The sequence below is a fragment of the Accipiter gentilis genome, chromosome Z, assembly GCF_929443795.1.
Source record: "Accipiter gentilis chromosome Z, bAccGen1.1, whole genome shotgun sequence".
NCBI classification, from domain to species: Eukaryota; Metazoa; Chordata; class Aves; order Accipitriformes; family Accipitridae; genus Astur; species Astur gentilis.
In genome coordinates, this window is record NC_064919.1 from 57,102,223 (window position 1) to 57,125,062 (window position 22,840).

General features: G+C 40.5%; 1 protein-coding gene across 2 annotated transcripts; it reads right to left on the minus strand.

Moving 5' to 3' along the window:
• Nucleotides 1-2,604: 2,604 nt before the first annotated feature.
• LOC126035758 (programmed cell death 1 ligand 1-like) lies at nt 2,605-22,817 on the minus strand. 2 transcript variants are annotated; one of them, XM_049794650.1, is made up of 9 exons: nt 22,496-22,817; nt 13,363-13,575; nt 11,326-11,394; nt 10,296-10,649; nt 9,528-9,809; nt 8,176-8,286; nt 5,642-5,692; nt 4,612-4,677; nt 2,605-3,614 (listed from the first exon to the last, which is right to left on the minus strand). In XM_049794650.1, exons 3-9 carry the CDS (start codon nt 11,378-11,380, stop codon nt 3,592-3,594), a joined length of 942 nt encoding a protein of 313 aa, XP_049650607.1. In that variant the 5' UTR covers nt 11,381-11,394; nt 13,363-13,575; nt 22,496-22,817; the 3' UTR covers nt 2,605-3,591. The 2 variants fall into 2 exon arrangements, with proteins under 2 accessions (XP_049650607.1, XP_049650606.1); XM_049794649.1 differs by lacking the exon at nt 22,496-22,817 and adding an exon at nt 14,551-14,857.
• Between the last annotated feature and the right edge of the window lie 23 nt (nt 22,818-22,840).

Sequence of the window (22,840 nt, forward strand, 5' to 3'; positions counted from 1 at the left end):
TGTAAACGATGGATCTCCCACCTGGAGTCATGGTGATTCCCAGCAAATGCCTTTGCAGAATACCAGTGTGCTACCAAGGGAGACTCTCTACCTGCGTGAACTCTTCATGGAAGCCTTGTTTTGTTGATTGCTGTATTCCTTCTCTTCTGATTAGCCATTTGCTTGCCTAACCCATCCACTACTTCCTCACTTGTTTGTTAAGGAGTCTCTACCTCCCCTGTGTCTAGGTGTCTGGCTTCCCTGCAGGTATTGAGACTTCTTCTGGAAGGAAAACAAAAGTGTTCCCTGTTCTCTTCCCACCTGACAGAAAAGGTATCCAAAGTTACTTCACAGTCACCATCACTGTCTTCTACTGATTTTGAGCAAGCTCTAGCTACAATAGGTTTTCTTCATGTACTCCTCTTCTGGGAACAGCTCAGAGAAATTGCCCAAGAGTCAGTGACCTGCCTGGGGCATCTCATGAGCCCCCAGCAGTACCTGGCAGGTACTTGGCTGGGACAATCACCTAGATTGCAGGACCAGAGAAATATGGAGGAGACAGGGAATTGGGGAGAAGATGCTGCAAAACCAGAAGTCCCACTGCTAACATCTGCAAAAACCGAAATTCCACTGTTAACATCTCTGTCATTTTGCTGGTTAGCCCATGCCTGGAGGATGCACCATTGGTACGTGTCACTCTAGGACACTGATTTTTTGGTCAAAAGCAAAAAGGGACATAGATCCTGCATGCTGCTCCATGAAAAGCCCTGCAGGTCAATAGCAATGATTCCATTTTTCTTATTATTAGTTATTCTTTAATGTAATTGTTATTAGTAATAGCATTCATATTCTACAAAACTAAATGCTACACCACAAAACAGGCCATCAGACTGGTTCATAATTACATTTTCCAAATGAATTCCTGAACTCAAATACCAGTGAGCCAATTTAGATTGTGCACATGATCCAGGCTTTTCAGAGCACTTTTGGGCATTTAACAATGCTCGGCCATTAGGAAGCAAAATGCAACTTACTGAAGCTGAGTCTGCTCTAGCTTCCTGCTGGATTTCATTTTCCAGCTATCCAAAACCACTGAAGTAGCATGCAAAAATTGTTAACTGAATGAAAAAAATATTATTACAAATATGGTGTTTAACTACATTTTTTATGTTAGGATAGGAAGGATTTCCTCTTACCTAGTTCTCATGACCTAAATGTGTCACACTTTCAGTTAGGTGTGTATTCTCCCTCTGTCATGAGTAGAAAGTAATTGTGCTGAAACAATTCACGGCATTGGAGGATGAGCATGTGGAACTGTCTCCATATATTCATAAAAATGAAGCCGAATCACTTAGCTTATCCTAAAAGCCTAATTTGTAAAATTGCTAAAATTAAATCAGACAAGTTCTGATTTGGATGCAGAGAAATATAAAGTAGAGCTTATTTAGAGAGGACAGGTCTTTTCACATCATCTGTTATCTACCACACATCCTGCTTTTCTAATGAAGTAGCAAAATTTAAAGCTTCCTATCAACCACTCAGGAATTCAAGCACTGACATTTTGGACAGTAGGGTTCAGCTGCAGAATTTAAAAATACATTTATATCCCCTCATTTCATTACCTTACTCATCTGCTATACAGCACTGTCAACAGTAATTCACCTTTTCTCCGGCTGGGAAAGATAAATGTAACAGTTCCTGCTGTCTGGTGGAGCTTGATAAAGACATCAACTTCGGTTCCACAATACTAAGCATGCACTAATAGCACTGCCTTGCAAAGACTGATAATAACTAAAAGGAGTAGACTTTTCACTTTTACTTTAATATGCAAACAGATGTTGCAGTCTCAAAGAGGAAGTAGAAAATGAACAGATTATCTGGAAGGGGAATTATTTATGTAGTGATATGAAACTAACGGTTGTATGAAACTACATTTGTGCGTTGACAAGAGTCAGTGCTTTTTCTACAAATGGCCCTAATATTTCCAAAGCCATTCTTGCTCTGCAGGAATAATTAAAATTGGCCATCGCCTTTATACCCCTACTAAAAGCATGACCTCTAAAAGCATGTTGGGAAGCAGGAGGGGATGTTCAAGTTCACATAGCATCCTCGAAGAATCAAACAGCAAGAATCAGTATCAGAATATGCAAGCCCTGCCATGAATTAGGGAAATCACTATGTAGTAACTATTTGCTTAACTGAGGTCTACCAACTCCATTATGGTTTTGGGATATATTTCTCTATCCTACTATACAGGGCAGCTTGCTGAGATGTATATTAAACACAATTTCACATTAGCTAGATCAAATACTGCCAGCAGTGAAGCCCTGGGCCAAGGGCTGCATTCACATTCTTAGGACTGCACAGCAGACTCATTTATTTTAAACTAAAAAATAAAACCAGAGTCCAATGAGATTCCAGCTGTCTCTTCTTTGTGGGAGCCATTAGAGGGATGACATGGGTGTAGACACTATTCTATACCCAAATCTTAGATACCTGATTTTCCCAGAAAAAGCACAAGTAGTGCTAACACTACTTATCAACAAGTCAAAGAGAGCAGGAAAAAAACCACAAGAAAAACACAACATATTTTATTAAAAAAATATAACTGTGAATAGCATTGTAATAAATAATTTTCATCTGTGTATGACAAAAAAAAAAAGCTGTTTTGCACCTAGCAAAACGTAAAAAGCAGTAGCTTAAGAAATGCGATCCAGGAGCATGTTCCCCCCAGCATTTCTTAAGTAATCACATGAGCATTTATTTTATGTCCTAGAAGTGAGAAGATTCTCTTTCTTCTGTTCCCAAGATGAACAAAAAGGCAGTCCAAATCAAGAGCCGTTCTTCCAGAATGTCCAAAGCATTGCATTATCCCCAAACAGTAAATCAGAATAGTAATGAGCGGTAACCAAGTAGTGCCAGCTATATCACAAGGAAATTAAATTCCCCAAACACTTGTTAGAGAAAGAGATCAAGAAGATCAAGAAAATCTAATAATTGCCTAGCCATAGTTGCCAAGAGGGTTACAGCATCTATTTCAGGCTTAGCTGTGAGTATCTGGTGTTTTAAGATCTACAGTAAGGACAGAAATTGCCCTGTCTGTATGGCATCTTGTCTTACTGCACCCTTATGTTTTATGAGGATCAAAGTATTGAAAAAACTGTTCAAAAGCTGCAAAACAAAATCTCTGCAAGGAACTGAGAGCTCAGGTGGGGGGGGGCGGGGGGGAAGGAAAAAAAAAAAGCCCAGAACGTGGCCTTTTCAAGAGCTAGCTATGAAATTCATGATGGTCATAGACCTAAAGTGCTTTACCTTAAAAGATATTTTTGACATGTCTTTGACAGTGCATAAACTTGAGAAAGCAGAAACTTGGATATTTAAATAAATACCTCCAAACCTAGTCACATACACAGAAGCCTGAATTCAAGAACTTTTCACACTATAATAATTCTATTAACTTCACTGCAGTTTTTCCTGAGTTACAACAATATGGAAGAAGATTGCCATCACAGAACAGAAATAAAAAAATGAATATCCCCTTAACAGACAGAACACAGGAAATCTGAGCTGTCAAACTTTCACAACAGAGGAAAAAAGCTTCCCCTGCTTTCTCTAGGTCTTCTCAATTTGCATATCTGTAAAAAGAAGAATTATATGAATAAATTATCAAGTTACAAAATGATGAAGTCACAAAACAGTTAATGGCTTTGGGTCTCTTTCCTAGAGTTTGGAGGTAACACAAAAATTTCCTTCATTGTCAAAATTAAAGATCTAAAATGGAATTACTTAAAAGGTCAAATGGAAAGAGATGATGATCATGGGAGGAAATAAAGTCATAGTTCAAACACACTGGTGGGAAGCGCTCTTCAGCAAATACAGTGAAATTGCTGTGGCTTAGGTCCCCCATTCTTTTAAAATCTTCTTTTAAAGTCTTTCAAATACATTCAGTGCTCTATCTGGTGGTACCCCTAGCAGCATATTCCTAGGCCTTAACTCCTTGACTTGGAGATCTATACCTGCAGGAGCAGCAGGCTTACCTTTGTTTATGTTTACTACAGTAAAGTGTAGCAGGGGGGGATTTGGGATGTAATTAATATAACTGCTTTAGAATTCAGCAAGAACATGAAAGAAAAACTTCAGTAACTTCACCGTTCTGTTCCACACCACAGTACCAGAGATTTCAGAGATTCGGTCATTTATTTTCTTGCTTTGCTGAGACAGAATCTCATGGCTTCAGACTTGCTTGAGTGGCCGTGATGGGTTAAAGTCTCCCTCCCCATTGCCATCACCACTCCTTCAGTTGTGCTGGCACAACTGTTTCTGTAGCAAAAGTGTGAGCTAGAGAAAAGCCTAATTTGGGTTGTTACATATCTCCACATCACATTTTCCTTTGCATGGCTTTTCTTTTTCTTTTTTAAACCAGATTAATTATTTGATACAACTCCCAGTAAACAATGAGCTATGATGGCGAGTTTGTAAGACAGAGAATGGGAGGCTGTACTTCTCTTGAAGACTCTGTCTGTTGAAACAAGGGACTAAACAAATCAGCCATGAATGAAGGCTCTGATGACCATGGATGATTTATGGTGTGTGCAATTTGTTACTATTTTTCCCTTTATCATTTATACTTACATTTCAGCTCTCTGTCTTCAAAAGAAGCATCTCTGCAGTCATATGTATCCTTATCTTTTGACAGCTCTTTAAACAAACATACATACAGATAACAGTCAGCGTAGCTTAAACTTTTCATGTAGTGATAAATCTTTGTTAAAAGCTGCTATATCAGGCTGTCCAGGAACTATGTGACTTAAACACAGATCTGGAGAAGAGATTAATACCAAATAATGTCCATTTTGGGCAAGTATTCTCAGGAGAGATTTTCTCAGGAAAACCCCAACTGCCAGTATGAACTGAGTTTCACACAACAGCTTAATTTGAATTGGTCTCCAAATAAAACCATACAACAAATTAAAATAAACCCAACCTTGAGCCATCATGAGAGGGGGCTAAAGGATTTTAATCTCTTATTTCCCACTGTAAATATTAACTCTCTCCACTCTTTCCTCCATTTCTCACTGTCATGGTTGTACTGGCCATTCATTGAGCTTTGCTCACAGCAAGTAGCACCAGTATCCCAACAGGAGGAAAAAGAAACTGCTAGGGAAGCTAAAGCTTATTCCTGTATTTCTCTCGACAGGGCCAAACCCTCTGTCCTTAATGTTGTGACAAATACCCTCAAATGCGCACTATAATACTGGAGGAAACACAGGATGATGCCAACACGGCTCAAATTGCAGCATAGGATCCGCACACCAGGATGTGCTGCCATCCTGAGGTATATGTTCCAGGGATCATGTCCCATCCTATCACAGACTTTCCAAAACACAGTACACCACTCTGTCTTTTTCTTGTGCATATCAGGACTGCATCTGCTCCTGGAACAAGTATGCTCTTCTTTCCTGTTTTCGTTTCAAGAAGTTGACATAGTAATGAAAAGTCACTGTTCAATTGTAATTTACAGTTATTAAATAAATGAAAAGTAGAAAGTAAAATAAAAATTGAATGTAAATCTGCATTTGGTTGCCACCATTACAAAGTAAATTCTCAAGCAATTATTTCTACAAAAATCACACTGAGCTAGTTTTATGCTGTATGTACATACTTGCTGTTGATGAAGTAGCCACAGGTGTTCTGTTGTCCTTATTTGCTCTAGCTGAAAGAAAATAAGAGAGAAAAATCAAAAAGAAAACAAAATACCTACTTCAGATCTAATGGGGGCTTAAGCATACTGGTGGAAAGGGCTCACTTAGCATAGCATGATGATCGGTTCTCAAAACACTCAATTTCTTCAAAGACTTTAAAAATACATTCTTCAGTGCCCCCAGTCTGTCAGAGTTTCCTTTCCAATTCCCTTTCCTTGTTCCTAAGCCAGAACTCCATTGATGTTATACACTAACATCACTGGAAAATACTTGTTCAAATGGTGTTCCATTGTATATTTTCACCCAGAATTTGAACTTTTGGGGCAACAGGGAACAAGAAGGGGATCACCTTCTTAGTGCTTTTTGAGGGGACAAAAAGCCCATAATCCAGGAAGGTTCCTTTCTGAAAGAATCATTTGTCCAGTCATCTAGGACAGCTTGAGTTTTGAAAGAAAAACCTGTTGCTACTACTTCAGCTTATGAAACAACTTGCAGTTTATAATACACACACACACACATATATTATATATAACATAATCATGATAATCACATACATCATGACATGTATATACATTATCATGTATACACACAAACAAGAAATATTACACAAACAACCTAGGAAACTTCTGACCTTCACTGAAATCCCCAGACGGGAACCTTCTGAGAAGTCAAGGATTTTGCTGTCCCTTCTTCCAGTTTCATATTCTGTTCCTATTCCTATCATGTTCTTAGGACAAGCATATTCTTACACGTTATCTACAGGCCCTCTACAGCGTGTTAGCATCACCTGCAAGCCTGTTAAGCTTACGAACACTTCTCCCAGGATATGTTTCCATAGCATGGATGCAGGAGATGAGTTTGTGACGAAAACACTGAATATCCACATTTAGTTCTTCTATCTTGTATTTATTTTATGGAACTTCAGCATGAACGCTCAGTGTAGAGTTTGCTTATAGATCTTTCTGTTAATTTGCAGACAGAAATTAGGGCTGTTTCTGGTTTTCACTGTGGAAAAGAGAGCTGGCAGACAAGAAAGCCAACAGTTCTGCTATACCACCTCAGAATGTACACCTCTCTAAGCTTTTGAGATGCCACTTGAAAAGACAGTACAACTAGCCTTTGCATTAATTCCAGCTGAGTTTCATGCTAGCTACAGGCATTTACATCTCCTACAAAACTCAAGAATTTTGAGGGAGCAATTAGTTAACTATCTTGTTCAGGTTTTTGGAGCATTTCTGGTGATAATTTAAAGAGTCATGCCAGTATGATATTACAATGCTAAGAGTACTGTATCAGCTTCAATGCCTCTTGTTTTTTTTTTCTGCAGACAACTTGACAAAAAAAAATATTCAAAAAGTTATTTGGAAAAAAAGAAGTAGCTATGCAACAGCTAAGAAAATCCACAAATTTACTATACAGAGGAAGAGTTCTGGCCAAACCCATAATGTTCAGTAAAACCACTCTCCTTTCAACATTTTCAAATGAGTCCTATGGATATTCTGAAATCTGCATGACGTTTCTCTGCATGAAGAGTAAAAAAATATCCCTGAATATAAAATCCTCAAACACACCTACCCTCCCTCCAAAGAAAAAAAAAACACAAACAACCAAAGACAAAAAATGTAAGAGTACTTTTTTCAGGTTAAGCAACATACTTCAAACATTTTTTCTTTAATTTGGGGGCAAACTGTATTCTTTTCATGCTCAGATACCCTAAAAATTATTTCTCCAAGTTTTTTCTTTTGTTAGCTAGCAAGTGAAAACAAATTACCACCAGTGCTTTAGCTCTTTAGCATGCTGTGATGCTGAAAATGTACAGTTCAAGTAAGTGAAGTGAACTGAAAAAGCTCAAAACTTAACAAGGAAATTAATCAAGTGGTATGAAGCCACAGTGGGAATAGTCCCTCTTGTGAAAAAAAATCTTTCAGACTCAAAACCTTGGACATATAACTTCATATGTAGTTCACCATTTTTGTGGTGTTTTAACCAGAATAAAGATATATGTAGAATTCATAATAATAAGATCACTTAAAAAACGCTCTAACAGTTCAGTGAAATTTTTCAGAGAATAAAGGAAAAAAAAACAAAACTAAAAAACCTCCAGTGCCCTATGTGTTGCCAGCATTCTGGTTCCCAATCAAAAGGGAGGACACAGAATAGGAAACCTCCATTTCCAGTAAGTGCATGAGCTGTGTTTGGATCCTTGAATAGATTAGACACTAATCTTTCTGCTCTACATCATTACCTATAAGAAAAGTTAATAGAGGTGCATGGCTAAGTGGTTTGTGAGAGGCTGACAACCTGTTCCACTCTGCTAACTTGCTAGTATTTAACTAAGTCAGGTAAAGAAAAAGAAATAAACAATGTGGTAAAAAATCTAGTGATTTCAGGATGAAAGATCTAAGGCAGACTTCTATCATCTCATTCCACCTCTGCGAGGATGAATTAACAGACCATATTAAGTGAGATACACTACAATAAATAATTTGAATACCTTTTCTTAGGCAGAGCATAACTAGAAGCACTGATCCAAAGAAAGCAGTCACAATGAGAATTGCTCCAACAAAACGTCTGCTCTCAGTCCACAGAACACCATCAGCTGAATCTTCAAGAAAAACAAGTGGGGGAAAGACATTACATAATTGCATAAGCTTCTCCCTTTTATTTTCATTTTCACCATATTATTTTTCCTGTGAGAACTTCAGATGTGATAACAGCATTTTAGGTTGTGTCTGAGTTCAGGTGCTGATGGTGCACTTCACCATATCTCACCCCAATAAAGGAAAAATAGGTAGAAGATATTAATGTTTATCTTCACTTCCTGCATTCCATGTGATAGTGCCTTTGATTCCTATCACAAATCCTGCTTGTCACCAAGGTACGAAGCATTACATCTAGCTTAGTTTCCCATCAGGACTACAGAAAAGAGCTGATTGAGAAAGAGAGTCTCTTTCATCTGGTAAAGCTCTGAATACAAACGATAAGTGGCCTCCTTGAATCCTGTTTCTTGCTAAAACCAAACTTGGCCAGTCACCACTCGTTGAAAGGACAACTTGGCTTTCTCACTCTCAGCTGCCTGTTTCCACCCCTTGCCAGTCCCAAAAAGTGTGCCAGCACAGTCGTTTTTAAAACTGCCTGGTCAACAGGACCAGGGAAATGAGCTGACCAAGTAGCACTCTGATAAACAGTAATACTATTTTTGAGTTGGATCAGGTCTCCAGTCTGGCTGTGCAAGAAAGCTTGTGCAAACATATCAGGATACAATGCAGAAATTAAAAGAGTAATCAAAAGCAAAAGCAGTAGCGGTCATGCCCAGTTAAAGGTCTGATGAGAAATTGTATTGGTCTTCTCCATTCATGCATATTCCTTCGATCCAGACTTTATGAGAAAAAAAATCTGTGTACAATTCGTTATATTTAAATATGCTCAAAGCAAAGTCTATTGTGGCAGGAAAAGACCATATTGTTCAAATTTATTTGACAGTTATCATCAGCAAAACAGAACATTTTTGGAAGGTGTGTTTAATTTATATGGGTGGGTTTTATTTTTAGGCTCCAAGCTATATGCTTTTCAAATAATGGAACTTTTTTTAACACTCAGACTCAATTTTCACATAACTGTAGGTCATACAAAATTCCTATCCTTGAATTCTGTCCACACATGCATGATGAACATGTTAGTACAGTGGAAGTGTATGTTCATAGCAAAACTTAAGAACACAGGAATTTCTTTTTAGCCTTTTCAAAATTAGAAAGGAAAGAGAAACAAATCATGGCTGATTCAACTGGGACAAAATGACATAGTACCTTGAAGTGTATTACCATAAATGAAATTTAGAAATGTTACCTGCTATGTGTAAAACCGCAGATGTATTTTCTTGCAGCTCTTTGTTCCAGAATATACAGTAAAAAATCTCATCAGTTCTACTTTTGATTGTAAGGGTACTTGTCACACGATACAGCTGGTCACTTCCAGTTTCATAACTTGTGTTTGCCTTATCAGTCAAATCTTCATACTCTCTGTTTTGCCATATCACTTCAGCTTGTGGATATCCTTCTGACTTACATGTCAACTTCCATTTGTTGCCTCCTGTACTCACCACTCCTTGGGTTATAGTTCTATAAGGAGCTAAACAAATGGAAGAAAATTAGTAGTAGTAGGAAGCTAGAAGAACAGCATATATTAGCAAGACACCTTTTTTCTATCCCCAGTCCCTGGGTTGAGTTTCTGTACCTCAGCTTGTTTTTTGTAAATAATACTCTTGAGAGGAAAAGTAAATATCACTATTGTGTCTCTCCGTAGTAACTGGAGGTACAGGATTTATTACAATTTTGATGCTGTTTAGAAAACTGCATTATCTTTCTGGTCTTTGTCCCATCTAAATGGTTTTCCAACACAATATCTTATATGTCATTATGGGAAATAAATGACAGAACATGGATTCAACCTAGTTGGAAACACAAAGTTAGACAGCTGCACAAGGACCATGAGGCAGCTCCTGTCTCTGGAGAGGTTTCTGTAAATGCTAACCCAGACTTGTCTTCCTTCAGGGACTCCTCTGAAATCTTGTAACAGTATGAGACAGCGTTGAACCTCCTGCGGTTGCTCACTCACCCTTAACTCTCAGATTAATTGTCTTGTAGTCGGCTCCCCCGTAGCCAATAAGACAGCGGTAAAACCCTGCATCTCTGAGCTTGACATCAGTGATCTGAAGGAGAGACTGTCCCAAGTTCAGATTCTCCTTCAACAATTTTATTCTTCCCCTAAAGTCACTGTGCTGACTTTTGAAGTCTTCTTCTCCTTTAAGAAGTACATAAACCTGCTTCTTTAACTTATCTTTCTTTTCCCAGCTGACACTTAAATCTCCAAACTTTAGTTTCCCATTCACTGGAAATGTGCATTCCATGGTCACATTGTTACCATGTTCCACAGTGTAGAGTGACTGGGGAGCTTCAACTGTGAATAAAGCTGAAAAACAAGATTTGGAAGAAAACTTAATTTTCCAATTATAAGCCCAGTCTTCAAAGTCTCGTCTTACCATATACATAGGACATTTTGAGGACCAAAAGTATCTGCCCTGTTCAAAAAAGTTAAACATTTTTGCATGCACTTGCCCAAGTTTGGGACAAACTGGCCTATTTATACCTGCAAACACCTGCTTTGTGCACACACACAAAGTGTGTGGTGCTGTACTAAAAACAGGCAAAAGTGTGTGCACAGCCCCTCTACTGTTGCTTTCAGAACACTGCCACAGTAGCAGGTGATTGTTAGTGCCTCAGATGGGCATGGTCTTTTTACATAAATGTCTTTTGTTTTTATACACAATGTTAAAGAACACATGACAATTCCTTGGTTTGACAACAAAACTTTCTGTGTAATGCAAATGGTACCTTGTCTGAAAGGGTGGCTATGCTGAAACACTGACAGAGATTTCAACCTGGCCCCATGTGAAAGAACACATATTAAGCACACATATCTAGTTTAATGTAAAAGCATGCTAAGACCTTTTTATTTAAAGCATTAAGGAAAAAAACCCAAATGCTAGCACCTGAAGGAAAACTGAGGAATTAACATTTCTGTGCTTATACATGGAAAGGAAACATACTTAAACAGTTCTTTTGCTTCTTACGACTCAGCTTCTTACCATTTAGGAAATGCCAGTAGAGTAAAAATATATATAAAAGCAAAGGCTTTTCCATGACGTAGATAGAACCTAAAATGATAAAATAAAAGACAAATATAAATACCTGCTCATTTTCTAACTTGTACTGTAAAATACACTTTGTAGTCACTCCACACAAAGACCTGAACAGAAGGCACTGAATTCCACTTTAACCAAAAACATCACAAAATTGCACCTTCAACTAAGTAGACAATCAGGCAGAAAGCTTCCTGCATGGGTCCAAGAAGAACTTCTAATTTTATTTGCTTTAAACATTTGTCCTTGGTTATGGCAAAATGTATGCTTTATCACTATCTATCAATTTGTAAATAAATAATCACAGATAACCAACTGTTCCCCTAAACTGTAGCAGGGATTGTTGCTCCTGCTAGGAGGAGACTGGAGGAGTTTTCTATACGTGTTCAGTGTAAGAAATAGAACTTAGTTCTTCCCCACCTGTTTGCCTTACTTTAACATACTGTGAACATATCCTGTTTTATAACACCTGGTCTCACAGTCCTTATCACTGGACTCATGAGGTTACCTATACTGTGAACAGAATTCATGCGTTAATCAATCATTTAATGAGTATTTACACAATAGTGCCTTTGTAAAACAGTGCAAAACCTGTCATCCTACAAACAAAATCTATCTTCTTTAATTTCTACTGCTTTACATCTGAACATGTAAATTATTTCAATTTTCTGACAGTTTTTCCCCTCTTAATTGACATAGCTTTTATACTCCTACACAACACTTAAACATTATGAAAGACTGACTAATGTCAACTCATACACTTAACCTTCACACACCCACTGCATTTCCCAAGTGTGTATTTTAAATCAGAGCAATACTAGTATCAAACACTGCCATAATTTTTCAAATTACTCTCAAGAAAAATTCAAACTCACTGTAATGGAAATCTTTTGTGAGTACAGAGAACTGTAGAATTTTATCTAAATAAAGTCCTCACTTTGGATACCCAAACAGCCACAAAAATAAGGAAAGATTGCCTTCTTCAAGACTGACAAAGTCTGCTGCTGTACTCAATTTTTCACTTTCAGAGAGAAAAAAATTAAGTCCAGGTCAAATCCAGATGCGCATGAAAAAACCCGCTCCAATAACCGTTACAGACCCTTCTCCTGTTTCACCCTGAGCAGAAGGATCCCCTGGCTGGCTTGGTTGAAGCTGCTCAAGACCTAGATGCCAGTCAAAGATCTTTACCAAAGCTGCAATCTTCTCTCTATTTTTCTTACAGAACCTACCACAATGCTGCTTCTTGCCTCCTGCCAGCTTCTGACATCTATGGCAAACACAGTTTTATAAAAGCAAAAAGATATTCACTGTGTAAAATGCTCTTCAGTATTGCTGCTGTATGTTTTCCTCACAATCAAATGAAGAAGACAGGAAAAACAGAACTATTTGCCCAAAGAATTCTTGTGACAGAACTTAAATGTTGATGTAACTCCACCTACTTCTTTAGGAAACTTCCCCATTATTGGAAAATTCCCCACTAGGGAAAATTCTCTATTGCTAACAGTGGTTCACTGTAACCAGACAGAGAAACACTGGGAAAATTAGTACATAAAATGCCACAGGCATTTTAAGAAACATGTCTCCTTATCAAAGCTGTATGTGAGCAACAGCCCTTGGACTACCAGTAAAAAGAAGTCATCCATCTACACAAACTCAGGGTCCTACAGTATTAATCTCAAGCTGTGCCAAACAGCTTCTAACAATGACTGGACATTTCTACACAGCTTACTCTTGTCTGCAAAGGTCATAATTAGGAATAATGGGAAGAGCATTACCTACCCTTCTCTGGTAAGAACAGATATTCTCTCCCCAAGATTTGAGCACAATGAAGGCCCCTTGCCTTGCTACTGTATAGTGCAAGAGTTGTTAAGCCTATACATTACCTTAGCAAAAAATAAAGAGCACTGCCTTTTTCTTGATTCTAGAAGTCATTTAAGAATACAGAAAAAAACACAAGTATTGGAAGCCAAAGGATGTACTCACATTAACTTGCGGATCGTAGTGGGATAACGCGGTGAACAGCACCAAACAGAACTTTAAACCTATATTTCAGTGTAAGTTCACCCAGTTATGTTGTCTTTGCATATCTCAGAAAAGGGTTGAGATTCTCGGAAGAGTTAAAATACTGTGAAACAACCACTTAAAAGTTTTCAGAAAGTATTTTCTTCTTTCCACTTGACAGCCCACTCACAGTATCTGTCATGGAAGCAAAAACACACAATACACAAAACTGGTTAGGAGTTAACCTTTTTACTCGATGTGTGGGAGCAACATGGAGACAGTGGTATATGAAATAGCTGAATGTACACATTTAGGGTCTAATAACCTAAAACCACCTTAGGAGGTTGAGGGGGTGGATTTCCGCAATAGGTGAGACGGATGAAGGTTAGTTTCCACTGATTTCTTCTGTACTTAAAAACAGGTTTAATGACATTTTCTCAGAAAAAAAAGATGTAACAAAAAGAAACTGAAACAAATTTGTAAAATCCTGACTGTGAGGCCACAGAAGCTGTTGATGTAGCTAGCTTTCAATGTAATGAATTTAGTTTCCTCTTCCTCGTTGCTTGCCTTGAGGTCACAAGAGTTGCTTTTTTCCATATAAGCATTTAGTAGCAAATAAAAGGCCAGGACAGTTTGGGTTTTTTTTTTTAATTTTTGGCAGTTGTTTGTTTGTTTTATATGTCTCTCTCTATGTATACACATAACGCACATCTGCATGGATACACACACACACGTTCTACCGCACAGTTATATACTACAGTTGGTCGGGTTTTGCCTGTTCTACCTCTGTTCTGCCACGGATATTCCAGACAGATACCTCAGCCTTCCCGTCTCTGGGTACTGCTTAGCAAACCCCACGAACGGAGCAGCCTTCATTCAGGGAGGGAGCGCCCGGGAAGGCGCCGGCAGCCGCCGGCGTGTGCCGCGGACGCCCCACGGCAGGACGCGGTCCCTGCAGCGCCAGGCCGGGGCACCCGCTGCCGCCAGCCCCTCGCCCCTCGCCGGGCTGAGCTCCGGGACCGGCCGCCTGCCCCGTCCCCGGGCGCAGGAGGGGCCGGCGGGGCGCAGAAACACCCGCTCCCGCCCTCGCAGACAGCGCACCCGGGGGCGGGGGGGTGGTGGGGCGGCAGAGACCCTCCCGGCCCGCCCCCGGCCCGGCTCCCCCCGTACCTGGCGGACCCTCGGGGCGCTGCGGGCCGCCTCCCCCGGCGGCTGCTCCCCCGGCGACCGCTGGGGCTCTGCCCCGCCTCGACTCGCCTCAGCCCGACCCGGCCCTCCGCGGTCGCCACCGGTGCGTAAGACCCCGGCCCCGGCCTTCCCCGCCCGCCCCCACTGCGGGGTCATCGGCGGGGACCGCGCCGGGAAATCCTGCCGGCTGCGGCCCTTCGCGGAAAGCCCCGGCGCCGGACTCCCAGCCCCGCGTTTCCCAGCGCTCAGCCGGCGGCCGGGGAGCCCTCCCGGGCCACCTTCCCGTTCCCGAAAGCCAGCGGCTGTCAGGAAACAAAACCGAAAGCGGGCACCAGCGGGTGGAATTCTCTGAAGGCAAGACCACGGGAGGAGCTGGGACCCTACTGAATGGTCCAAGGGAGTCCCAGACACCTGCTGGAGAGACCATGGGTCTGGGGAGTCTCTGGGGATGGGGGATGTCTCTAAGGGAGAGACCACAAGCGGCTGGTACTGGGGAGTTCTGGACAGCTCTAGGTGGAGGTGTGTGCAGGGCGAGTGGGGTTTATGCATGTAAGGGAGGTGTCAGTACCAGCAACCAGAGAGTGGCTGCAGACCTTGTGGGCTCATGTCTCTAGATGCTGGACTAGGAGACTGGGATCCAGGGGCAGCTACTGGACAGACTGAATGTCTGCGGGAGGAATCCACCTTGTACGTATGTATATACATTCCCACCAGCAGACCTCTGTCCTGCTCAGCCAGAGAGAGTAACATGATGAAGCTGTTGATGCTGTTTGTGCAAGTGCTCTGCACGTCTGTCTGTGTCATCTGTATGGCTGGCTGTGTGTACGTATATAATGTGGCATATACATGAGCTCTGTGTGCATGTGCCTTCTGGGAACACATGCTCAGCTCATACTGGTTGGACCTGTTGGCATGGGGCTGCAGCAGCCTCACCTCTCTTGGGCTGTCAGATCTGCCTGAATCTCCTGACATGCAGAACTGCTCCTTTCAGCCAGAATCACAGCATCAACAACTGTTACTCCCATTCTCTGTGTGCTGGATACCTTTCAAAATAAAACACACATTTGGAATGCAATAGCTGGAATGTTTTACTGTATTCTGTCATACACTCTGAACAACATTTATGGACTTAACCTGCAAATTTACTACTGAACTTATACCCACAAAACTACTGGTTGTAGTTGAAAATAATGTGTTGTCTTCTGTAGAGAAATCACTACCTTTGTTCCTCTTATTGGCCTGCTGACTTAATGAATGATGTCTACCCCAACCTTAATACATGCCCTGGTCTGTTATTGGTGTATAGTTTTAGTTGCACTTTATTGCTAAATCTGACATTAGAGACAAGACTGAACTTCTATAATGCGTGCGTTAGTGAAACTAATTCCATTTTCCATATGGAAGTGGAATATGGAAACATTTTCCAATTGGGAACTGAAAGTAGCTTATGCACAGTACAACTGCATCCTTCCTGAGGCTTCTGGAGCACAGGAAAGCAGCTTTGAATAGCCACGTTTGGTTTTGCTGCACATCTGCCCTGTTTTCAAACAAGTACCTCAACGGAACTGTATAAAAATGTGCATTTACCCTCAGTATTCTGAAGAAAGAATACAGATTAGACTAAGCCTAACAGGTACACTTAAAGTATTATTTACGTCCAAAGGGGAAACAGAGCTTCTATATAAAACTAAGACTTTTCTGCTATCACAGCAAGCCTGCACTTGTCTACACCACATAACTATCTTAGTCATAAAATCACGGTGGTACCATGTAAAGATAATGAAAAATAAAACAAATTAGCCACAGAAAATGGATCACTTGTTGAAACTGCTGCCAGAGACAAGCCAAATAACACCAAGCTGCAGGCAGGTCAAGAAAAGTTTAGATAGAGCAGGCCTGAAAAACCTCAGCCTGAGGCCTTGCAAACTCAGTACAAAGTTTATGGCCAGCTACTAGGAGTGGAGATACAGTATCACAAGGCTACATGGTAACAACAGTTCCCTGGGACTACAGGGTTTAGTCGTAGTAGTTACAGTGTATTGTAGCATACCTAGCATATGTGGTTTGTGTATTGGTCACATTTGGTATTTAATATGCGGTGTTACATATGTAAAATCCTTCTGTGGATCTAAAGACTGCAGGTCAAACAGAAGATCAGTGACTGAAGTTAAGACCTGGCTTTACAAAGCTGTCTTCATCACTAGGAGGGCTACCTACTAGACCATGCCTCAGAGCACATCTGGGTCTCTGGAAATCCTTCTCACATCCACAGGGACTGCTGCAGAGGGTAACTAGAGCCCACTGTGATAACAGCAACAGCATCCATGACCTCTGCATACACCACAGAGAAGAGGACAGCAAGCTGTACAAACTCCATAATGATAATCCAGAAGTGTTAGGGAACTTCTCTAATGGTATCAATCATGATCAGGTACTGGAGGGCTCAGTTAGACTAATAAAATGTGACAACATGAGAAGGACAGTACAAACAAAAAATGAAGTGTTAAAAGCTTCTCTATTCTTCAGTTTCTTACAGTGAAGAAAATGCTTTGTAGTAAACACTAAATCAAATCCCACTAGAAAGGAAGAACATAACCAGATCATGGGAGTGCATATCACCTGGTTAGCACTTGTGATGCAAGAATCCTTTTCCAAATGAAAAACCAAATAAGCAAATACGAGCTGAGCAATCATTATCCCTGGGAATTACTAAACAGCAGAATATCTCTTTACTAACTTCTTCACTTTGAAGTCACAGGTGAAACAAATCTATTCCACATGTTGTTATCCAGTGGGTTCCTCTCCAGCGGCAGATTTCACCACCTAAATTAACAACAGAATTTGGATTTTGCTTTTAAAATATCAGGAATTTGATGAGCAGGAATTAAAATTACCCATCCAGTTTTGTCTATGCAGTTCAGAAAAGAGGCGCACTGGTCATGGGAACTGGTGCCAGACATGAAGGTAACCAGTACAACTAATTCAGCTCATATTTTAATAAGCCTTACATTGTTTAGTAATAAACATGACATTTGTAAATGCCAAATTTACCTATACAGCTAGGTAGCGTACATAAAAATAAAGCTGCAAAACAATCACTAAACCAGACAATACAGTCACTAACCAGTCTGAGAAGTCTCTTTCCAGTAAGAACAACAACCAACTACAAAAACATTCCCAGAATGAAGAGGAAGCTTCTAGTTTAAGAGCAAGTTTACTGAGCTGATAAATGCTTTAGTTAACAAAGAGGATTAGATAACATTGGGACTTCCCTTATTGCAAACAAAAAAATGCTGTGTCAAAGCTAAAGGTTTACATTCACTCTGTGTACGTTCTCCAATTTTCAAAATTCACATATCTATATATATTCTCGCACTTCCTTTTTTTCAAAAGTTGAATACTACAGGAAAACAAAACCCCCAAATCTTCAAGGATGTAATAATTTTTTGTCATTAACAGAAGATAGCAGAAATCTGGATTTTTTGCTGAACACTCATACCCAAAATAGAAATAAGCAATTGTCACAAGTTAAAGAACTAATTATCATGGGGTCATCCATGTTTAGTCAGTACACTTCTAATGTACTCATATAAATACATTGTGGTAAAACAGGGAAATTGGTTTGCTGAAGACTATGAACTTAGGGCATTGATTTTTATCTCTTTCAAACTGTTTAATTATTTTGATTCAGCAACTTTAAATTTTAAGGTATTAAAAAAGCATTTGCTGTCCCATTTTGAAAAATGTTGACAGATCTTGGAATTTAATTTTGTAGATAATCCTTCCAGTTCTATAGAATCAATCAGGCAGACTGATACAGATGTAACCTCCCTTCCAAATATTAACTCTACAGGCTACCTCTAGCATGATTTGCTTCCTTATTGATTTGGATTGTGAAACTGAAGCAGATAATGAATTGTTTTATGCCCAAACCATTATAGTAAAATTCAAACTGACTCATCCAAGTGCACTACATATAAAGATAAGAGAAAGAGTGCTTGCTTTCTTTTAAACATTTCTTCTGGTTGTTCTTCTATGTTCCTTTTTCTTTCTTGTCATGTAAAAATCACATTTAACTTATCCATCCAACATACATCTGCATTGGCACAAGTTATACTTATTTCCATTTTTTGGTTACTTAAGTTTTTTGGTTAAGTACCACAACCAAAATTTCTAAGAGTTAATTATTTTTGGACCAACTATTTGTGGAGAAAATACATCTTATAATTTAAATCTTTAGAAAAAGATTACAAGAACGAAGGAGATATGACTGCCTGGCTAATGGCTGCCAGTTTTGCATTCCTACATAATGTCTTTATGGCTGTGCGTGGGTCTTCTGCAACAGCAGCAATCCCTATAGCTTTCTGGTCTAATGGAACACTGCCTGCCCCCAGAAATGCCAATGATCCAACAGCACCATGCAATATATGATGCTGCCTGATTTTTTTCTCCATATCATGACCTGACAGATTGGTGGCAACAGGCCATAGCCTGGTGTGCCTAAGCATAGGTTTTATACTGCTGTACTCCACCGGACAATGGTTCCCAGCTGTTGATGTGCCAGCACATCAGGAATAAGACACCGTACTGAAGCACACTTGGTGGCATGACTTAACCCAGCTCTTGTTCTTCATTATGCATTTGAAACACAGTGGTAGCAAGACGCTGATGGAGGCGTAAAACAGGTATCAATCAGCTAAGCAGGACAGAGATTCTGGATTTGACTGTGGCTCATCAGAGGTGTTTCTGATTGCCTGTAACAGCCACTCAGATGAAGAGCAGCAATGTGGCTGGGGTTGTGGGAACTGGAACAGGACAGGCAATGTTCTCCAATGCAGTGCCATAAATACTCACAATGTCAGTGAAGTCATACTGTTCAGCTCATGTCTACAGCAGCAAGCAGGTATCAGTAAGGATAGGCAAGTGCTGCAGCCCCTGTTGCAGATGGGCTCCTCCCCAGTGTCTGCAGTAGCTCAAACCTGCCTCCCCACCACATGCATAAACCATAGTGGCTCTTCATGCCCTGTGCAAAACTAGCCTCCATTCTCTCTGCTACTTCTGAAGTCCTTAATCCTTTCTTCAGAAACTAGCCCCATTTCCCTAGCAATCAGCCACAGTTTTCCCCCTTGTACTCTATTCTTATATTATTGAAATCTGTTGCCCCATCATGTTAACCCCTCTGCAGAAACCAGACCTCTACAATACAGAGGTCTACCAGAGCTGCAATACAGAGTTCTACTGCACTCTGAAACATCTTTCTCCTCAAGCAAAGAAGAAATTTGGGCAGACCGAAATGGTTTGCTTGGCTGCAAGGGGCTCGGCGGGTAGGGGTGGATGATATCTTTGGTAACCTGCTTTGAAGAAGAATTACATTCTCTCAAATTTACCAGTGAGAGACCCACCAATTACCGTTTTCTCCTATGAAGCCTAAGTAAAGAAATGCTTGTCAGTCGCTGCCAGTGCAGTACTGCCATCTTGCGTGGAGCTGGAGTATAGCAGGAAATTTCTGCCCTGGATCTCTACTGCACCAGGAGCAGGCAACACCTCAGGGAGTTGTGTGCCACCTTGATGTTCATCACAAAAGCCACTGCTCCAGCCCACTTGGAGGATGGATTCTTCTACTCAAGGATGGACAGGTCTGTTACCAGCAGTGCATAATTTCATCTATTAGTTATAATTTTTTCTGTCCTCTTCTGCCTTCTCACTCTCTGACCCTTTCTTACAGCATTGCTCTCTCCCTCCTTCTCAGTATGCCACTCTTTATTAATTTTTTCAGTTCCTTCCCATTATTATGCTAATCTCCATTTTTCATAACATTTTACACAACCACCCATCACTCATGTATCTAACAGACTTCCATGTAGCCTTCCACAAAACCTTACTACCTTCTTGGATCGCAAGCAATTAGAATTAAGTACACATAGTCCAATGCATCCTCCAGTTCTTTGCTCAGGATTGTCATTTTGTGAGTCAGCTTCCCTGTTTCCCCCTCCCTTGGCTGTTACTGTCATTCACTGTATCTTCATGACAGAGAGTGTTTTGATTCTAGATACAACCTTACGAATGTATTAAAAGCCCAGAGAAGTTTGCCAGAACAAAGCTTTTCAATGTTCCTTTCCTATGACTCGCAGCTAGTTTAGATAAACCAAGACTTATGCAAGGATTTTTATTCAAGTGAGCAATATAATACCTTCAGTAAAACTATCAACTGTGGGCAAAACCCTCCCTTCCAAAGGGGTATGCAGAATCTTGGGCCAGAGGCCTTCATCCTTGCAAATGCTTACATCTATAAGCAGTTAAATCAACACTTACTCTACACTGTAAATTGACAGCAGAAGTTTGACATGGACCAGTCTCTAAAACCTCTGGAGCTGAAAATACATCCCACCATCATGTTTTTAAAGTTTGTAATTCCTTAGACACCAAAACTGTGTGTGATCAAGTGATTAAATACTTTTAAAAGTCACAGGCATTTCCAAAATATCACCAAAAAAAAATCAAGTTCTTGGAAAGACTTGAAGTAAAAGTGTTAAGCAATTTTCCACAACAGAAAAATAATTGGGTTTTTTCCTTACTTTTCTTCTATTTTTGCTGTGCCATTAAAAAAAGGTGAGAGAGAAAAAACGGGAAGACGGCTGTCTTCTCAGACGTTTTTTTCAAAACCACAACCTTTGCAAAAACGTATGCATTTAGAAAATGATTTAATACTAACAACAAGCATCACTTGCAGGTCAAGACTTTAGCAGATATAAGTATGTGAAAATGACACTTACTACAACTGAATCTTGAACTAGAAGACTCTTTCTGGAAGAAGATTATTAATTCTTGTTGTAAGGCGAGATGGCAAATTCCACTGTGAGATGGTGTTTGGAATGCCATATATTCTCATGGACTGGTGTTGGAAAATTTAATGAGGTACTCTTTAGCATCAAAAGAATCCCGGGAATCCTATCCAATTGTCATGGTTTAACCCCAGCCAGCAACTAAGCACCACACAGCCGCTCACTCACTCCCCCCCACCCAGTGGGATGGGGGAGAAAATCGGGAAAAGAAGTAAAACTCGTGGGTTGAGATAAGAACGGTTTAATAGAACAGAAAAGAAGAAACTAATAATGATAATGATAACACTAATAAAATGACAACAGTAGTAATAAAAGCATTGGAATGTACAAATGATGGGCAGGGCAATTGCTCACCACCCACCGACCAACACCCAGCTAGTCCACGAGTGGCAATTCCCTGCCCCCACTTCCCAGTTCCTATACTAGATGGGACGTCCCATGGTATGGAATACATCGTTGGCCAGTTTGGGTCAGCTGCCCTGGCTGTGTCCTGTGCCAACTTCTTGTGCCCCTCCAGCTTTCTCGCTGGCTGGGCATGAGAAGCTGAAAAACCCTTCACTATAGTCTAAACACTACTTAGCAACAACTAAAAACATCAGTGTTACCAACATTCTTTGCATACTGAACTCAAAACATAGCACGGTACCAGCTACTAGGAAGACAGTTAACTCTATCCCAGCTGAAACCAGGACACCAATATTTGTAACACTCTTTAAAAAGCCAGCTGGCAGAGCATAATTTTTGTCTCAACACTTTTTTAATTACAAAAATTTAATTTCTTTGGATTTCAAAGTCAGACTTTAATTATGATGATGCCATGAAAACATTCTGACCCATGATGAAAGGCAGAGTAAAACAAGAAGCCTAAGTGTCAAAAGCACTGAATTCCTTACTCTGCTAACTTACACTTAGTACCTGGTTGCATTATGCCCGAGTTGAGAACCTGCCATTCACGTGGAGAAGAGATGTTGGAAGTTTCTCGGGACAGTTGCTACAGACAAAAAAAAAAAAAAAAAAAAGAGGAAAATGACAGGCGGCCCGCTGCGGGACTAGCAGTTCCCATCCGGCGCATCTTCAATACCCACCCAAGCTGCAAGGACAGGACGAAACCCATCGCTTCTTCACACGTGTATGTTCTGGAGTTGCCTGAAACCTGCAACGTCATTCCAGTGCCACGATACTCCTCGGTTAAAAACGCACGTGGTACCAGTCCCACTCGAACGGAACCGCATTTTTTTCAGGCCGCTGGAGGATTTAGCTCAGAGAGAAAACAAAAAAAGGCGAGGCGAAGCGTTAACCTGGTTACAGAAACCAAGGGCCCATCCACATACAAGCGGTGCCGTTCCCCCACAGGGACCTTTCAAATGGCGGCGGCCGCTGCCCCCCCCTCAGGGAGCACCCGCCGGCCGCGCGCGCCCCGCCCTGCTCCG